General features: G+C 57.0%; 1 protein-coding gene across 5 annotated transcripts in view; it reads right to left on the bottom strand.

Moving 5' to 3' along the window:
- The window catches only part of GRIA1 (glutamate ionotropic receptor AMPA type subunit 1), a 242,143-nt gene that overhangs the window by 93,699 nt on the left and 131,381 nt on the right, over window positions 1-17,063 (bottom strand). For all 5 annotated transcript variants that reach the window (XM_075009943.1, XM_075009942.1, XM_075009944.1 and 2 more), the window contains one exon: window positions 16,065-16,118. In XM_075009943.1, coding sequence (XP_074866044.1) covers window positions 16,065-16,118 — 54 coding nt within the window. The remainder of the gene's footprint in view (window positions 1-16,064; window positions 16,119-17,063) is intronic.

Below are 17,063 nucleotides of genomic sequence, written 5' to 3'. Positions count from 1 at the left end.
TCACCATTCCAAATCAATGAGAGCTGCAGAGAGCAGTGGATTAGTCCATGCTGCTTGTTGCAGCTGTCATTGGCTGGGAAAAATTAACTGAGGCCAATATGAGCTGTGAGTGGCTGTGCTTGTGGTTACTCAGATAAACAAAGCATCTGGTGTCCCCCTAGGGGCTAATGCTGGTGGCCTGTGTCCCGTCTGCAGACTGGATGTTCCCCACCCTTGGTCTGTAGCTCTTCTGCTGGTACTTTTCTGGTGAGGAAATTCTGCCTGTAGCCCTCCATTGTCACAAATACACAGTGATATCTCTTCTCTTTGCCCTCCCTGCTCTCTCTTCTACAGAAAGTTCTGGGAGTTCCAGGAAACTTCTCTGGTCTGGGCAGAACCATACTAATTTTAACTTTTGCTCTGGAGAGGCTGCTCTTTGCCTGAAAGAGTTTTGCTGCTGGATGGGGTTTAGTTTCTTTGGTTCCTCTTTTACAAATGCTCTGCCTCCTTTGACAGTTTTGTGATGATCCCTAATTTCATGTTAGTTTCTTTCTTATTTTTTTCTATTAGAGAGGGTCCCATCTCATGAGTTTAAATCTATAGGAACATTTGGGAAAACTGGTTTCATGTGATGCTGCTTGACATTGAGCTGTTGGAAAACAGGAAGAGGATTCCATTGCTTCTCCCTCAGGACTTAACACCAAAATTTTCCTGTCCCCCTTCCCTTACCAGTCGTAGGCTATCCGTGCCTCCACCCTCATGTATGGAATAGTGGACACAGCAGGGGAGCTGGGGCTGAAGGTGGAGCTGGGGGCAGAACTGGGCAGGGTGGAGGAGCTGGTGCTGGAGGTGGAGATGGCCTGGGGACAGAGAGCGAATGAGGGCAGAGCTGGCCTGGGTCAGAGTAGGGCCAGAGTGGAGCTATAGCTGTAGGGGAGTCCTTCCTGCCCCTCCACAGGGGGGCGCAGACAGATTTCATTACATTCTTCAGGGGTTGGTCTGGCTCCTGCTGCATGCCCACTGAACCGTTCCTCCATTCCCCTGGGGGTCAGGCCATTTGGGGACCACTATCTTAAATGTAGCAGAAGGAGGATCCTATACTTGGCTGGCCTGCAGAAGTAGCGGTCCTGAGCCCAGTCTTATGGACCGCTGCTGCTAGCTGTTCACCACTCCCTGGTGCCCGGGCTGAACCTACAGCACCCCTCAGTTCGTCCACCTGCACCATCAGGTCTTGCACTTCCTGGGCAAGCTCCTCTCCACTGTTCACCATCAATGTTTTGGGGGGTTGCAAGGGGGCTGTACTGCCATGTTTGGATGGTTGAGTGCCCCGCTCTCACTGGTGGTCTGCCTTTCTTCCTCTTCTCGGATCTCTTTAATCAATCGCGAATAGCTGGGTGGGGCCACCAGTCGTTCCTTAACCAAAGGTGGAATAGGACTGGGTGCTGGTATTGCGCTCCCCTCACAATTTGGGACACTCGAGTTCGATCCATTTGCTCCGCTGTGATGGCTCCATGCAAGACAACTCTCTGCAGTAGTTTCTCCAACCTCTGAACATAGGTTGATAACTTTTCGCCTCTCTGTTGTCTGGTACTCAGGAATTTGCAGTAAACTTCCTCCGAATCTTCAGTCCTCCCAAAAGCATGATTGAGAGCTTCTAAGCAGTCATTTGCACTAGCCTCCGGATCACCCAGCTTCAACGTGCGAATGACATCCAGCGCGGGACCCCAGAGACTCTCTATCAGTCGCCTTCTTTTCTCAGCTTCAGGTACTGCCCAATCGGAGCATTTCAGTGGTATGTTCTAACCAGGGTTCAAACGCTTCTTCCCCTGGTATTGGTACCGCACCACCAGAAAATAAGCGTAACTTACGGTATGAACTAGACTCATGATGAGGTTGCAGGACCTTCTCCAATGCTTGTCCCAAAGCTTTGGCCCATACATCCATAGAAGGGTCAGGGCCGATGGTTCAGCTTTCAGTCGACTCAACATGTCTGCCATAGTCTTTCCTTCCTGTGCCAAGATCTTCTCCTCAAATACGGCATGTGAAGCGGGGCCTGTTGCAAAGGCCTTGGAGATCACAACTTTCAAGGTGCCAGTGGGAATCTTTATCTCACCTGGGATCTGCAAAGAGTCCACAGCTACTGGCAGTTCACATACCACCACAAATGCTTTGTCATCTACTTGAGGTCTACGCCCCCGTATGCGACACCTCGTTAGAGAATCAATGGCTTTTGTTAGAAGGGCCTCAATTGGGCCATCTTCCATACCCTCAGGTGTCCCTAAAACTAACAGACAATTTCTAGGATCGATACTCAACTCCTCACACCAGTCTTCTAGCATACGGCCAACCATGGTATAAACTCTAACTTATCCTGCAACAACAGAACTGCTTCTGCTTCTTACAATGTTATATATATATATGTGTATGCTTACGAGGGGTACTACCCAGCAAAAGAAATCCCGGATGAGCCCCCATTTATGTAACCCTTCTATTAATGCCAGATGCCTGCCACAAGGGCCAGGTTCACCCCCGTGCTGGGAGCCTGTAAGGCGGTTCTCCCCCCCTCGCAAGCACAGAATCTGAGATAGAAATGGTTTGTTTAATGACCATAACCTACCCCAAGGTTACAGTGACAGATGCAGTATATCTAAGCAAAGAAGAGACAAACCCCTTTACCAAGATACCATCCCCATATGCAGTAGAACCAAGTCTCTTGCTGGGGCTCTTGGCCCTTTACCCCACACACAGTTACAGCGTGTACCTTCTGCGGTGCAGTCCCAAACCCAAAGCCCACAGATACATCACCAGGGCAATACTAACTGTCCACTTGTCTGCAGCCTCCCCTTGCTGCTACCGGCCGCCTGCTGGTCGCCGTCATCCGCTGGTCCGCCACCCCTCCTACTGGCCACCCGCCGGTCCGCAGCTGCTCCTACCAGCCGCCTGCAACCCCTGTTATCCCCATCCTCAATAGGTGAGACAGAGTCATAAAGCCCATAAATAGACTAACTTATGAGGCACCTGGAGTAGTTGGGGAGGATGTCATACATCTGGCACACAGACTTGTGGAAGCCATAGTGAGCTTTCTCAGGCCATTAGAGGGGAATTCATGTGGATGTTATAATTGAAACAGTGTTTTGCCGGGATGTCAAATTCTCGTCTGGGGGGAGGATGTACCTATTGGATGCCGGGGGAGTGGGCAGGCATAGCCTACCCACGGCTACAAGGCCCCTCTCACGATGAGAGGGGACCCATTAAAAACAGCCCGGTTCCAAGTAAATACGGGGGACAACGAAAGAAAAACCAGGAGCGGGAGTGAGGGTCAAAGGTTTAAAATGAGGGAGCCAGAGGGGGACACCGAGCAGAGGACCCCGGACAGCGCCCACCGTTCCTCAAAGGCGTCCAGGGAGTTGGTGGACGCCGCCCAGAGGAACTCTGCTCAGATTCGTGAGCGGAGGGAGGAACGGAAGTAGGCCCCACAGTCGCAGGTCACCCCCCCTGCCAGCCTCCTCTCCCTGGTTTTGTAAATGGCCATTTTGGCCGTGGCCAGGAGGAGGCTGACGAGGAGGTCCCGCGACTTTGTGGGGCCATGGATAGGGTGTGAGAGGATGAGAAGGTGTGGGGAGAAGTGCAGCCAGAACCTCAAGAGGAGGTTCTGGAGGAGCCGGAAGAGGGGCTGCAGCCTGGCGCACTCGATGTAGATGTGCGCCAGGTTCTCCCTTGTGCCGCAAAAGGTACAGGTGTCCGGGATGGGGGTGAACCGCGCCAGGTACACGCCCGTGCTCACCGCTCCGTGGAGGATTCTCCAGCTGATGTCCCCGGCGGGCCACGGGACCTAGGTGGAGTAGAGGCCGGCCCACCGGGGCTCCCCACCCTCCGATGATGGCAAGAGGTCCCGCCATTTGTGATCAGGGCGGGACACGAGGGTGGGGAAGTGGAGCGTGTGAAGCACAAGCGCGTACAGAAGGTGTCGAGGCGCGGTTCGGAAAGGGACCGGCTGGAAAGTGTGCAGCCGGCTGAGGTGATGCGGGGGAGGGGGGCGGGCAGGATCGCGAAGCCGGGGGCCCACGAAGAGGTCCGGAGGGCTAGGAGTGGGAGGGGGGCAGGGTGCACCCTCTCGCAGGACCCAGCTGAGGTAACTGTGAGCGGTGGAGGGCAGGGCAGCCTTCACCTCCCGGAGTACGAGACGGGGGGAGCGTAGGTCGGAGAGCCCCATGTGCCGGGCAAGCGCCGGGGCCTCCATCCAGTCCCCCCGCTCGTAGTCCAGGAGGTCTCCGACCCTGGTGATTCCACCTAGGACCAGCCTCCGGCACACCGTGCGAGACTCCGCCGCCTGCACACGAAGGTGGGGGTTGTGTAGCAGGGGCTCCGCGAGGAGGTCTTCTCCCACGGTGGCCCCTAAGGACCTGGAGGCTGCGAGCAGCCGCCAAGTGCGGAGGAGGTCCTGGTAGAAGGCCGGCAGCTCCGAGAGGCCTCGCGGACGGTCTCTGCAGGATAAATAGAGGAGCTGCCGGTTGCATCGGAGCCCTCGGTAACGGCGGAGGAAAGCGTGCGCCAGCGTGCTCCACGCCGGACTATCTGCACTGTTGGTGTTGAGAAGCCTCTGCAGGGCCCGGAGGTGGAAGACATGGACCTGAGTGCGCGTGCAGGTCAGGCCCTGTCCCCCCTCCTCCGGGGGGAGATGGAGTACCCCTGCAGGGACCCAGTGCAGTCCTGGCCAGAAGAACTCCAGGATTAACCTCTGGAGCTGGTCCAGGAACCTGGGGGGTGGGACCAGGGTGCTGAGGCGGTGCCAGAGCATGGACAGGACTAGTTGGTTCAACACCAGCGCTCTCCCTCAGAGGGAGAGACACTGGAGTAGCCCTGTCCACCTCCGCAACCGCTCAGCGACCCTGCTTTCTAGGCCTTGCCAGTTTTCCAGCGGAGAGGGATGCGTGGCGGAGAGAAAGACGCCTAGATAGAGCAGCGGACCCGCGCTCCACCGGATGGCCTGAAGCGCGGGTGGGAGGCGGCTCGTCTGCCATCCGGTCCCGACCACCAGGCCAGAGCTCTTGACCCAGTTGACCTGGGCGGAGGAGGCTGCCGCGTAGACAGCTTGGCAAGCCTCCAGATGCACCAGGTCTCCCGGGTCCTGGACCACGAGGAGCACGTCGTCGGCGTACGCCGAAAGGACTAGCCGCAGCCCTGCCTCTGGAAGCGCCAACCCCGTCAACCTTCGCCGAAGGAGGCAGAGGAAGGGCTCGATGGCCAGAGCGTACAGCTGTCCTGAGAGCGGGCAGCCTTGTCGTACTCCCCGTCCGAAGCTGACCGGAGCGGTCAGGGTCCAGTTGAGCTTGACCATGCACTCTGAGGCAGCGTACAGCACCCGGAGAAACCCGACGAAGCGGGGTCCGAAGCCGAAGGCCTGCAGGGTGCCCAGGAGATACCCGTGGTCCACCCTGTCGAACGCCTTCTCCTGGTCCAGGGACAGGAGGGCGAACGACAGGCCGTCCCTACACCCAAGCTCTAAGAGATCCCGGACCAGGGACAAATTCTGCAAGATGGTGCAGCCCGGGACGGTGTAGATCTGGTCGGGGTGGACCACGTCCTGCAGCACGGAGCCCAAGCGACGGGAGATGGCTTTGGCAATGATCTTGTAGTCCGTGCTGAGGAGCGAGATGGGACGCCAATTCTTGAGGTCGCGGGGGTCCCCCTTCTTGGGTAGCAGGCTGAGGACTGCACGCCTGCACGAGAGGGGGAGCACCCCGCTTTGCAGGGCCTCGGCCCAGACGCCGAGCAGGTCTGGGCCGAGGACGTCCCAAAACACGCGGTAAAACTCCACAGTCAGCCCGTCCATGCCCAGAGATTTATTGGTGGACATGAGACGGAGGGCTTCCGAGAGCTCGGCCAGAGTGAGAGGAAGCTCCAGCCGGTCCCGGTCGCCCGTGCTGACCGACGGGAGTTGGTCCCAGAGCGCCCTGAGGGCATCGACGTCGGTCGGATCCGGGGAGAAAAGGGCGGCATAGAAGGCGCGAGCCCTCTCGCGCATCTCCACCGGATCCGTAAGAGGGGTGCCACCCTCCGCCAGAAGGCAGAGGATATGTTTTTGGGCGCCCCTCTTTTTCTCCAGGGCGTAGAAGAAGCGGGAGCCGCGGTCCATCTCCCGGAGGAGTTGGATTCACGACCTCACCAAGGCCCCCTGTGCCCGATGGGCGTCGAGGGTCCTGAGCTCATCCCGCTTCTCCTGGTACGTGCCGCAGAGGGATGGATCTCCGGGGCTGGCGGCTAGACGCCTCTCCAGCTCAAGGACCTCCCGTTCCAGCTGCCCTATCAACGCATCCCGCCGCCGGCTGGCCCCCCGAGTATAGTCGTGGCAGAAAAGCCGCGCGCGTACCTTTCCCAGGTCCCACCACCGCCGTGCCGAGGGAAAGGCGTGCCGCTGCTCGCACCAGGCCAGCCAGAACTCCCGGAAGGACGCCACGAAGCCCACGTCCTCCAGCAGGCTGTTGTTAAAATGCCAGTAGGCTGACCCCCGCTTCCCCGGCGAGAGGGAAGCGTTCACGGCCACCAGATGGTGGTCCGAGAAGGGGGCCGGCCATACGCTGGAGGCGTGGGCTTGGGAGAGATGGTGCCGCGAGATGTAAATGCGGTCCAACCGGGAGTGTGCAGATTTATGGCCCACCACCCGGACGTAGGTGAAACCGGCGTCCTCGTCCAAGTGGTGGCTGCGCCAGACGTCCACCAGGGAGCGACGGTTAATGAGCTTCCTGAGGACGTCCGCAGCGGCCTGGCACTTCTCGGTCCCTGTGAGGTCCCGCTCCTCGAGGGTGCAGTTGAAATCCCCGCCGAGGACCAGGCACTCGCGATGATCGATGGTGTCGAGGAAGGCCGCCGCCTGCCGGAAGAAGGGGGTTCTCTCCGGGCCGAGTGTCGGGGCATAGATGTTGACAAGGTGAAGAGGCAGCCCCTCCACCCGCACCCGGAGATACAGCAGGTGGCCCGGCATGACCTCGACGCTCCCCAGCACCTCGGGCTGCAGGTCTGGGGAGAACAGGGTCGCTACCCCGGCCCGCTGGGCCGAGAGATGACTAAAGTGGACCCTGTCTCCCCACTCCAGCCGCCACTTGGCTTCGGCGGCCGGAGTAGTGTGGGTCTCCTGTAGAAAGGTGACCGAGTACCCGCCCTCTCGGAGGAAGGAGAGCACTCGGCACCTGCGGAGACCCGACCCGCAGCCCCTGACGTTTAGTGTGGCAAAGATGAACGGCGCCATTTGGAGGGCTGGGGAGGATCCTCACCAGAGGGAGCGCCGGCGGTTCCCGTGGGGCCACGCAGGAAGCCGTGAGCCACGCCAAAGGTGATGAGGGCGTCACGGAAGCCACGGGCCCGTAGGTAGACCGCGGCGTCCCTCCTCCCGGTCCCCTTGCCCTCCCTCAGAAGGGCCCTCGTGGACTCCTGGGCAGAGTGAAAGTCTCCCCAGCGCTGGAGGGCGAGAGTAACCTTGTTCTTGGAGCCGCAAACGTCCTCCAAGAACTGGCGCATCTCGCCCGCCAGCGCGTGGGGTGCCGAGGTCTCGGGGTCTTGAGAACCCGTCAGCCTCGCGTTCTTTTGGGCCCCCCGGCCAGAGAAGAGGTTGGGGTAGGGACTGGGGCCTGAGTTTGGGAAGGATGAGGGCGGCGGGGGGAGAGCAGCCCCGGAAGTGCTGGGAGAGGGCAGTGCAAGAGGGGCCTCCTGAGGGGTTACGACCTCGGGGGCAGGTATGAGTGGGCAGGGGTAAAAAGGAGGGGGAGGGACGGGGTAGGGGAGGTAGAGATCAGTGGGGGAAGAGAGGGGTCATGGGGGGGAGGGAAAGGAGGGAGTGGGGGGGGGAGGAAGGGGAGGGTTTAGAGTGGGGGGGATTGCGGGTTCTGGAGCGGGGCATTGGCCGGGAAGGAGTATGGCGGGGGTGGCAAGCAGTGAGGCCAAGGTGGGAGCAAGGGCGGAAACACGGGCCAAGGAGGTCTCCAGGAGGGGGGCCTCCTCAGGCAATGGCAGGGTAGAGGTTGAGGTGCCAGAACTCTCAGCGGGAGGCACCGGCAAGTCGGGGGAGAGGGTATCGGGGTTTTCAGTTGCGGGGACGAAGGAGGGGGGCAAGGGGAGCCCTAATTCCCCTGGGGCATCCGGGGGCTGGCCGACCTCCGCCGGGGGGTCGTCCCTAGTTGAGGGAGGGGTTGCCCCTTGGGACAGCTCAGGGCAGAAGGAGGTGGCAATTGAGGGATCGCTGGTGGGAGGGGTGGGGGAAAGTGGGAGGGGTGGGGGAGAGTCCATAGGCGGCCCACAGGCCTCTAATAGCAGGCCTTCCATGTCCAGGGCCACCGGGGTGAGGCCCAGGGCCTCGACCTCCTGCGAGAGGAGGGCGAGGCCGGGAGCCACCTCCTCCGGGCGCTCCATTACAGCCGCCTGGGTAGCGGCCGGAGGGGTGTCGGAGGAGGGCGCGGGCGCAGGAAGGGTCGTCTCGGCCTCTTTTGGCTCTGGCTCCAGGGCCGAGGGGGTGTTAATCTCCTCGGCCGCCGCGGCGGCAACCTCCGTCGCCCCCGGCAGGTGGTTGGTAGCCAGGGGTTCGGCGGGCGGAGCGGGGCTGGCGGATCTCTTGGGTGCCTTGCGCGGCACCTCCACCCCGTCCTCTGGCGGGGTGGGGTGCCGGACGTGCGCACCCCCTTTTTTCCTTTTCCCCCCCACCAATACCCAGCCCTCCGAGGAGGCGGGGTGGGCAGTAGAGGAGGAGGGGCCAGGGGATAGGGCCGACAAGGAGGGAGGGAGGGAGGAGGGGGGTGGGGCAGCAAGGGAGAGGGACGACCCACCCTGGGGTGGGCCATCTTTTGGTCCTGCTGCCGGCCCTGCCTCCCTCTCCTCCACGGGCCTGGCTTTTGTGCCCGCTTGGGCGCCGGCACCCACTTCTTTTCTCCCGGCACCATGCTGCCGGGCGCCCTCCGATGCCCGAGCGGCGATGGATCCATCCGGGCCTAAAAGAGGAGGGGCGGTCCCAGGGCCTGTTGCGGTCGGGGCGCCGCCAGTCTCGTAGCTGACGCCCCCCGGGTCGGAGGAGGTCCCAGGCTCCTCTTCTTCGTGCCGGGCCAGGGGGCAATCGCTCTGGACATGCCCCGCCGCCCGGCACCCAAAGCACCAGGCCTCCCCCAGGGTGTAGAAGACCTGGTACTGGGCCCCTTGATGGGGCACCAGTATAGTCCCCTCCTGGGCCACCCCGCCCTGTGCTGCCGCCGGCGGCAGTTGGAGTCGGGCCTGCCGGCGGAATGAGAGCACGTGCCGTAGGGCGGGGTCTTTGCAGCCTAGGGGGAGGGGACTCAGGACCGTCAAAGGCAGGCCCAGGGCGGTGAGGAAAGGCAGAAGGGCGGCGTTGGGAAGGAAGGGCGGGACGGACGAGAACACCACCCGCACGCCCAGGTCTTCCAGCAGCTCCAGGGGCACGTGCACGCCCCCAACCGCCAGGCCCCTCTCCACCGCCTCCTGGGCGGCGGCCTCCGAAGCCAGGAAGAAGACGATCTTCCCGAACATCCGGGAGGCCGCCACCACGGCCGCGGACCCCACCACCCGTGCCAACGTCCGCACGTAGGTTTCCACGTGGGGCGAGGCAGCCACCAGGAGGCAGCGGACCCCGTGCCTCCTGGTGAGCGCGGGGAAGGGGCCGTGACCGTCGGGGATGGTAGTCCTGGCGGAGGTGGAAGGAGCAGGGTGTGGGACGGCGGCCGCCGCCTGGGCATACGACCTGGGGGCCGAGATGTCGGGGCCCCCAGGGGTGGTGGAGGGAGCAGGGGGAAGGGAAGAAGGGGAGGCTGCGGCGAATGCTTGGGCAGCGGGGGGGAGAGTCCCCGCCGCGGGGGGTTTAGCCTTCCGGGCGGGGCTCTTGCCCTTCCTTTTCCCCTGGCCCTTCCTGCCCTTGTGGGGGGGTGGGTTCGGGGCCAGGTTGCTGGAGGACGCCGCGGCGGACATGGTGGGAGCCCCGGAGCCTGCGCCCACGCCCTCAGCCAACATGGCGGCAGAGTCTTGGGTGGCCCTGGATGAGTGGGCCGCCGTTTCGGGGGTGGGAGGGGTGACAGTGGAAGACGAGGGGAGGAGGGGGTCACCGGATGACCCTCCGGCGGGTGTGGGGGTCATGGTGGTGGGTTTGTAAGATGGGGGAAGTTTGTTGGGTGTGGGGCCTTTAAGAGAGAGCGGGGGAGGGGAGGAGAGTGGAGTGGAAGGAAGGGTGGAGGCGTGGCTTCCCCTCCCCCACCGGCCAGGCTGAGGACCCAGTCAGGTGGGGGAAGGGCAGAGCAAGGGCAGTGAGGTCAGGGGAAGGTGAGACCTAAGATGGCCGCTGCTCCCAGCACAAGATGGTAAGATGGCTCCTTTTCAGCACTGGGATGTAAGGGAGTAAAGTTTGTGCGTGTGTGGTGGGGGGGCTCAGGCGCTTAGGTGAAGTGAAAAGTAAAGGGGGGTGGGAGGGGGCGTGGGCACAGCCAACCTGGTGGAAATGGGGGGTGTGGGGGTGCCCACGTGCGACTGAGGGTGGTGGGGGGCGGCCTACAGCAGCTGCTGCAGAGCCCTCAGGAAACCAGGGGGAGAAGGAAGGGGCAGCTGGTTAGAAGGGGGCCTAGGTGGAGGAGGGGCCCCCAGCAGTGGCTGGGTGTGGGTGGGGGGGTGGCTGCAGGGGTGGGGCAGGGGCACACCCTAACACCCCACCCCTGGCTATGCAGCCACCCCTCTGGAGTCCCGGTGGAAAAGAAGGGCTCTGCCCAAACTCACCCCTCCCAGGCCACTCCATAGGAAGAGGCCTGTGGAGGGGGCCCAACTGCCGCTTTCAGAAGCCCCTTACCTTTCCTGGGGGGTGAGGATGCAGCAGCTGCTGGATGAGGAGGTGGGCTGCTCAAGTGGGGGGCAGCAGCAGTTCCCCTGTCTTTGGTAGTGTGGGGAATGGGGAGCAGGAGAACGCAGTGCTGCTGAAGGCTGGGAGGAACGTGTCTCCCAGAGATCATTTGCATGAGAATGCAAAGGTGTGCATGTGTGATACCTTTTCATGCAAAGCATAATGGGTAGGAAGTAAGCCATGAGATTTGGTCTATTGTAAACACGTAGTTGTAAAATCACAATTTAAGCTGACACTTAGTGCGGGATTTGTGAGATCTCACGAATGCTCTGGGTTGTTGTGGCAGACAGGGCAGTCGCCATAGCTGCATAAGACATTGATTACACAGGGCTCCCTGGTTTAAAGCCTTGAAAAGGAGAAGAGGAGGGGTGTTGGTTGACTGAGCTTGTTGAGTACCTTGGTCATAGGGCTATAAGACTGTCTTGATTAACTTTCCCTACCTGTTGAAAGCTAGAGCTGGATACTAGGGTGTTTGTGAAACCCTCTGTTAGAAATTTCAAGAGTTGAAATCATAGGGTCCTGCCTAAGGGCAGTCCCAAGTAATGAGGTTGGGAGTGATGACAGTGGCCACAAGTAGGTGGTGTGGCAGGTGACAGTGGGTGGCTGGTAGTAGCAGCAGATGACAGCAACTGGTAGGAGGACTGGCAGATGATGGCAACTGCTGGGCTGCTTGTAGCAGCTGTGGCGGACTGGCGGGTGGCTGGTAGGAGGAGTGGCAGATGACAGCAACCAGCGGGTGGCTGGTAGGAGGAGCAGCAGACGATGGCAATGGCGGGCGGCCGGTGGCAGCAAGGGGAGGCTGCAGACAAGTGGCCAAGAGCCCCAGCAAGAGACTTGGTTCTACTGCATATGGGGATGGTATCTTGGTAAAGGCGTTTATCTCTTCTCTGCTTAGATATACTGCATCTGTCACTGTAACCTTGGGGTAGGTTATGGTCATTAAACAAGCCATTTCTATCTCAGACTCTGTGCTTGTGAGTGGGGAGAACCGCCTTACAGGCTCCCAGCACGGGGGGGTGAAATTGTCCCAGGCCAGCGGGTGGGGGCTTGAGCTGGTTGGTTGTATCCTTGACAGGAAATCCCCACAGGAGTTGAACCCGGCCCTTCTGGCAGGCATCTGGCATTAATAGAAGGGTTACATAAACAAATGCAGCTGAATTGCAGAGCTTTTTGTTACCACCTTTCCGCATCAGCAGCCATGCCACAGGAGCACGTGCTGGGCCAGCTAGGTACACTTCCATCTGATGCACTCCCAAAAATCTCAGCCAGTCTGCAGAAAGGCTGTAAAACAGTGCCCGGAAAGCCTTTTTCTCTGCATACGTTACTGATGGTGCAAGCTGGCGGAGTAGGAATCCTGCTTGTAGCCAGCTCCAATCCCTCTGCCCTTGTGCACAGATTAAGAAAAAAAGTACAAAGAGCAGATGGTTCTGCCTTCTCTGAGAGAGCAAGAATGAGAGAGAACTGGAAGGTTTTTCTGTAAGTGCAGTAGGTACAGAGCCCCAGAATAGATGTTCGCAGCTGGGCCGATGAAAGGGGCACCACTGCATCTTTGCTGCAAAGGGTCTAAGGCTATGTCTACACAAGGCAAAGTAAGTCGACCACAGATTTGCAGTTCTAGCTATGGCAATTGCATAGCTAAAATCAATATGTCTGTGCCTGCCTAAATTGGCTGTCCATACTGGGAAAGGTTGACAGGAGAGTTTCTCCCGTTGACCTCCCTTACTCCTCATGTCTCGCGAGGAGCACCGGGAGTGACTGCAACCCCTGAGAGGTCGATTTTGTGCATCCCTATGGATGTGCAAAATTGAACCCCAGAAGATTGACCCTGAGCAGGTTGATCTTCCAGGGTAGTGTAGACATAGCCTGAGTGAGAAGCGAACTGAAAGGAAACAGGACTGGATGTGAGCTGGCTCTAAGGGACAGAGAGCCAGGGAGATGCAGGAGCAGGATTGCCAGAGCTCCCTGGGAGACCCTGAGGTATGAAGGGCAAGCTGAGGACCTCGTTTGCTGAGACAATAGAACTGTCTTAGAGAGACAGTGGATCTGTGAGTCATTTGACAGCTGGCAAGAATCCCTACCTCATTCAGCCCTCATTACACGGCTCCCATTACTGCAGCTGAGAGATGCAGCTTCTAATGTATTTAAGCTCACACTCTGAGGAAGAGAAGTGCAGGCATGATTGTGTTCCCTCTTCTGCCAAGGGACAAGTCATGGCACAGCCTGTGCCTCAGTTTTCCCACCTGTAGCATGGGAATAATGCCACTGCCTTCACTTGGAAAACACTTGCTGAACTACTGATTCAAAGCACCAAATCAGAGCTGGAGGTTGTTTTTATCACCATCCCCATTTAGGCTGATCAGATGTCCTGATTTTATAGGGCAGTCACAATTTTCAGGACTTTGTCTTACATGGGCACCTATTGCTCTCTACATACATCTCAATTTTTTCACGCTTGCTATTTGGTTACACTCTCTTCATTGGGTCACAGATACACTTTCAGTCTGGGAGAGTCCTGAATAATTTTATTGCAGGTAAGCTCATTTGTAAGAGCTTGCAGGATTGGGACATAACCAATTGAACATAATAATACCACTAATGAAAAATCAAATACCAAATAAAAGGTGCAATGAGTTGCTTTTCTAAGACTTGCATCCTTCCTCCAGTGGAACATTAACATTCTATCTCTAATTATATTGTCTCCACTGAGCAGAGGGTCAGAACCAGGCCAGAATGTGTCCATTTTTCTCTTGTAAATTATAGTGTTACTGTAGAACTTTTAAAAAGGTGCTTAATTGGTAGTTTAAAGTTTAATTATCAAGGGCCTAATGGTAGCTTTTCACAGAAGGAGCTGTAAGAGAGCAAACAACACACAAGCATGCTTGGCTGAGTCAGGAGCTTCCAGCTCCCTTCAGAAGGAATGGGATGAAGAACAGGATCTTGGGAAAGCACAGTACAACCTCAGAGATCCAACAACAGCCACCAGGGATGGTCTTTTACTTCATGGTTGCCCTCCCTGCTCTGCAGCAGGGCAGAGTTAATACTCTTCTAACTACACTATTTCTGATGTGGCGCTGCTCTAGGTTCTATGCAGACATGGAGACAGGGGCAGCTCACCTCCTGAACCATCACCTCCTCTAAAACCCACAGTGCACAATTATAGGATGCACGTGTAATCCAGACACACTGAAGCCGCGTCTACACATGCACGCTACTTCGAAGTAGCGGCACTAACTTCGAAATAGCGCCCGTCACGGCTACACGTGTTGGGCGCTATTTTGACGTTAACATCGACGTTAGGCGGCGAGACGTCGAAGCCGTTAACCCCATGAGGGGATGGGAATAGCGCCCTACTTCAAAGTTGAACGTCGAAGTAGGGCATGTGTAGACGATCCGCGTCCTGCAACATCGAAATAGTGGGGTCAGCCATGGTGGCCATCAGCTGAGGGGTTGAGAGACGCTCTCTCTCCAGCCCCTGCGGGGCTCTATGGTCACCGTGGGCAGCAGCCCTTAGCCCAGGGCTTCTGCCTGCTGCTGCTGCAGCTGGGGATCCATGCTGCATGCACAGGGTCTGCAACCAGTTGTCGGCTCTGTGTATCTTGTGATGTTTAGTGCAACTGTGTCTGGGAGGGGCCTTTTAAGGGAGCGGCTTGCTGTGGAGTCCGCCCTGTGACCCTGTCTGCAGCTGTGCCTGGCACCCTTATCTCGATGTGTGCTTCTTTGGCGTGTAGACATTCCCTCGCAGCGCCTATTTCGATGTGGTGCTGTGCAACGTCGATGTTGAACGTCGACGTTGCCAGCCCTGGAGGACGTGTAGACATTATTCATCGAAATAGCCTATTTCGATGTCGCTACATCGAAATAAGCTACTTCGATGTAGGCTTCACGTGTAGATGTAGCTTGAGAAGGGAGAAGGAAGTCTGCTCTATAGCTTTAGATAAGAGGTAGCTGACTTTTAGCTCAGGTGGTTGAGACACATGGCTTTAGTGGCTAAGCTGGTAGGTTCAACGATCAGGGTCCGCCAGCTTTACACATGCAAAGAAGGACTTTGGCAAACTCTCAGGCTGTGGCCACAGCAGCCCCTCCTTTCAGAGGGGCTATGGTAATGTGACACTTCAGAATATTCCATGACAATGCAGCACCTCATTAGCATAATGGCGGCCATGCCTGATTCGAAAGCTCTGCTTTCAGAAAGCATGCTGCCCATGTAGACAGGGGCCTTTCAAAAGGACCCCCTGGACTTTGAAAGGCCCCTGTCTACATGGGTGGTGTGAGTTCTGAAAGTGGCACTTTCGAATTGCGTGTGGCTGCCATTCTGCTACTGAGGCACTGCATATTCATGGCAGCACCTCATTAGCATCTTCCAGACTCCCTCATTACCATGCCTCTTCTGAAAGCAAAGGGCTATTATAGACATAGCTGTAGATGCCAGGATAGTTATATGGAAATAACGACTGTTTTTGCAAAATAAATTTGCTGTGTAGACTCAACTCAGGGAGTAGGCAATGCATGGCATAGTTGTTGTAACTTCACACCATCCACAGTATCACCCTGTCTCTGTTCTCCCCAAGAGAGGAGAAACCAGCCCCAGGGCCTGTCTTTGAATACCCAGCAGGCCTTCTGTAGGAGGGTTTTAGACCTTGAATGCACAACGGTTTCATAGCTCTAGGTTACTGGAAGAATAAAGTGATCTCAGCATGTTGCCATTAACAATAGAGGAACAGAAGTCTCCTGGGATTATGAACAGATCCAGAACACGTCACTTCTGGGACACAAATTTAAATGTAGTTCAGGCTGGTAGAGAATGCAAGTCATTTTCCACCGCAGAAAGCCCCTCATAGGACTACAGGAGACAAGTTGGGAGATCTGAAACCAGAAACCAGGTATCCAGGACACAAAAATACTAACACAGAATTAGCATTAATTACTACCCTTGTTGGCAACTTGATAGAGAGGCAAAAGAATGAAAGTCTGGAGACAAAGCAAGCTTTTCACCCTGGAGACAGACGCCCCACATCGTGATTGATACGCAATTGGAGATTTGTATTTTTGGTACCCATGTGGTGGTGGAATAAAGGTCCTCAAGCCCCGGGACTGTTAATCTTGATCTTTTCATACGCACAAAATGCAGTAAGTACCAGAGAATAGCAGCAATACCCCCCGTCCCCGCCCCCCCCCCGAGGCAAAAAGAAACAAGTGATGCCCAACTCACCAAATTTGCTAGAATGTAGTGGTAGCCTATCCCATTTTTTTCCAGCTTGACGATCTGTAATGTCAAAAAATATTTCCTTTAGAACGTAGTTAGACTAATAAATAAAGAGCTCTTGGTTTAGCCAGTCACCCTCCGCCCTGGAATTTCCTCACCCCACAACTTCCCAGTTACAAGTTTAAGAATAAAGTCACAGTAAAAGCTACAGACCTCCCAGGATGCCCTAAGTCGTATTGAAGTGCTGTGAGATCAGCATTTGCAAGCACAAAATGAGGCCAAACAAGTGCCCCACAAGCAGGGAGAGCAAAGTATCTGAGTCCAGATGCATCGCGTGGATTTAGGAGGTGAAAAGTGCATCTATAGGAATGCGAGGGTCACCATGGGGCAGCAGGTCCAAACCTTTTCAGTAACATGGCACAGTTCAGTGACACCACCAATCCCACAGCACACCCACTTTAATGTTATACAAGAGCACTGCTGCTATGAAAAGCTAAGGTAAATGAATCAGTTGCACAGGAGCAATAATTCAATGATTATGAATCCATTTGGTGATAATTATATTGGCAGGGATCTTTATCGGGTTTGGTGTAGCACTCTAGCAGACGGCACATGACCGCTGCTAGTTCTGCTGGTAGTTCTGCATCAGTTTACCACACCATGGAACTGAGATGTTGCTTGGCCTGCTAAAAAGCCTGGATCAACTGAATCAACTGCCCATCAACACTGCCTCTCCCCACCAGGCTGTTGGAGTTGGGATGCAGCATTTAAACCATGTCCCAGCTTCAACAGACTCCTGCTCTCCTCCCTCCCCTCTTCCCACAGCAGGGAGAAGGCAGCCTTCATGCTTGAGCCCCAGCTGTTGCTGGGGAAATTGACAAAATTTCATAGCACACATGGACAGTTCTCAAGGCACACTGGGGTGTTGCAACACACTGGTTAAAAACCACTACCATAGGGCACCTACTACTCTACAAAAGCCAGAGGAACACCAAGCTACCCTCA

The sequence above is a fragment of the Carettochelys insculpta genome, chromosome 15, assembly GCF_033958435.1.
Source record: "Carettochelys insculpta isolate YL-2023 chromosome 15, ASM3395843v1, whole genome shotgun sequence".
Classification (NCBI taxonomy): domain Eukaryota; kingdom Metazoa; phylum Chordata; order Testudines; family Carettochelyidae; genus Carettochelys; species Carettochelys insculpta.
This window is presented reverse-complemented; position numbering and strand designations above follow the sequence as displayed.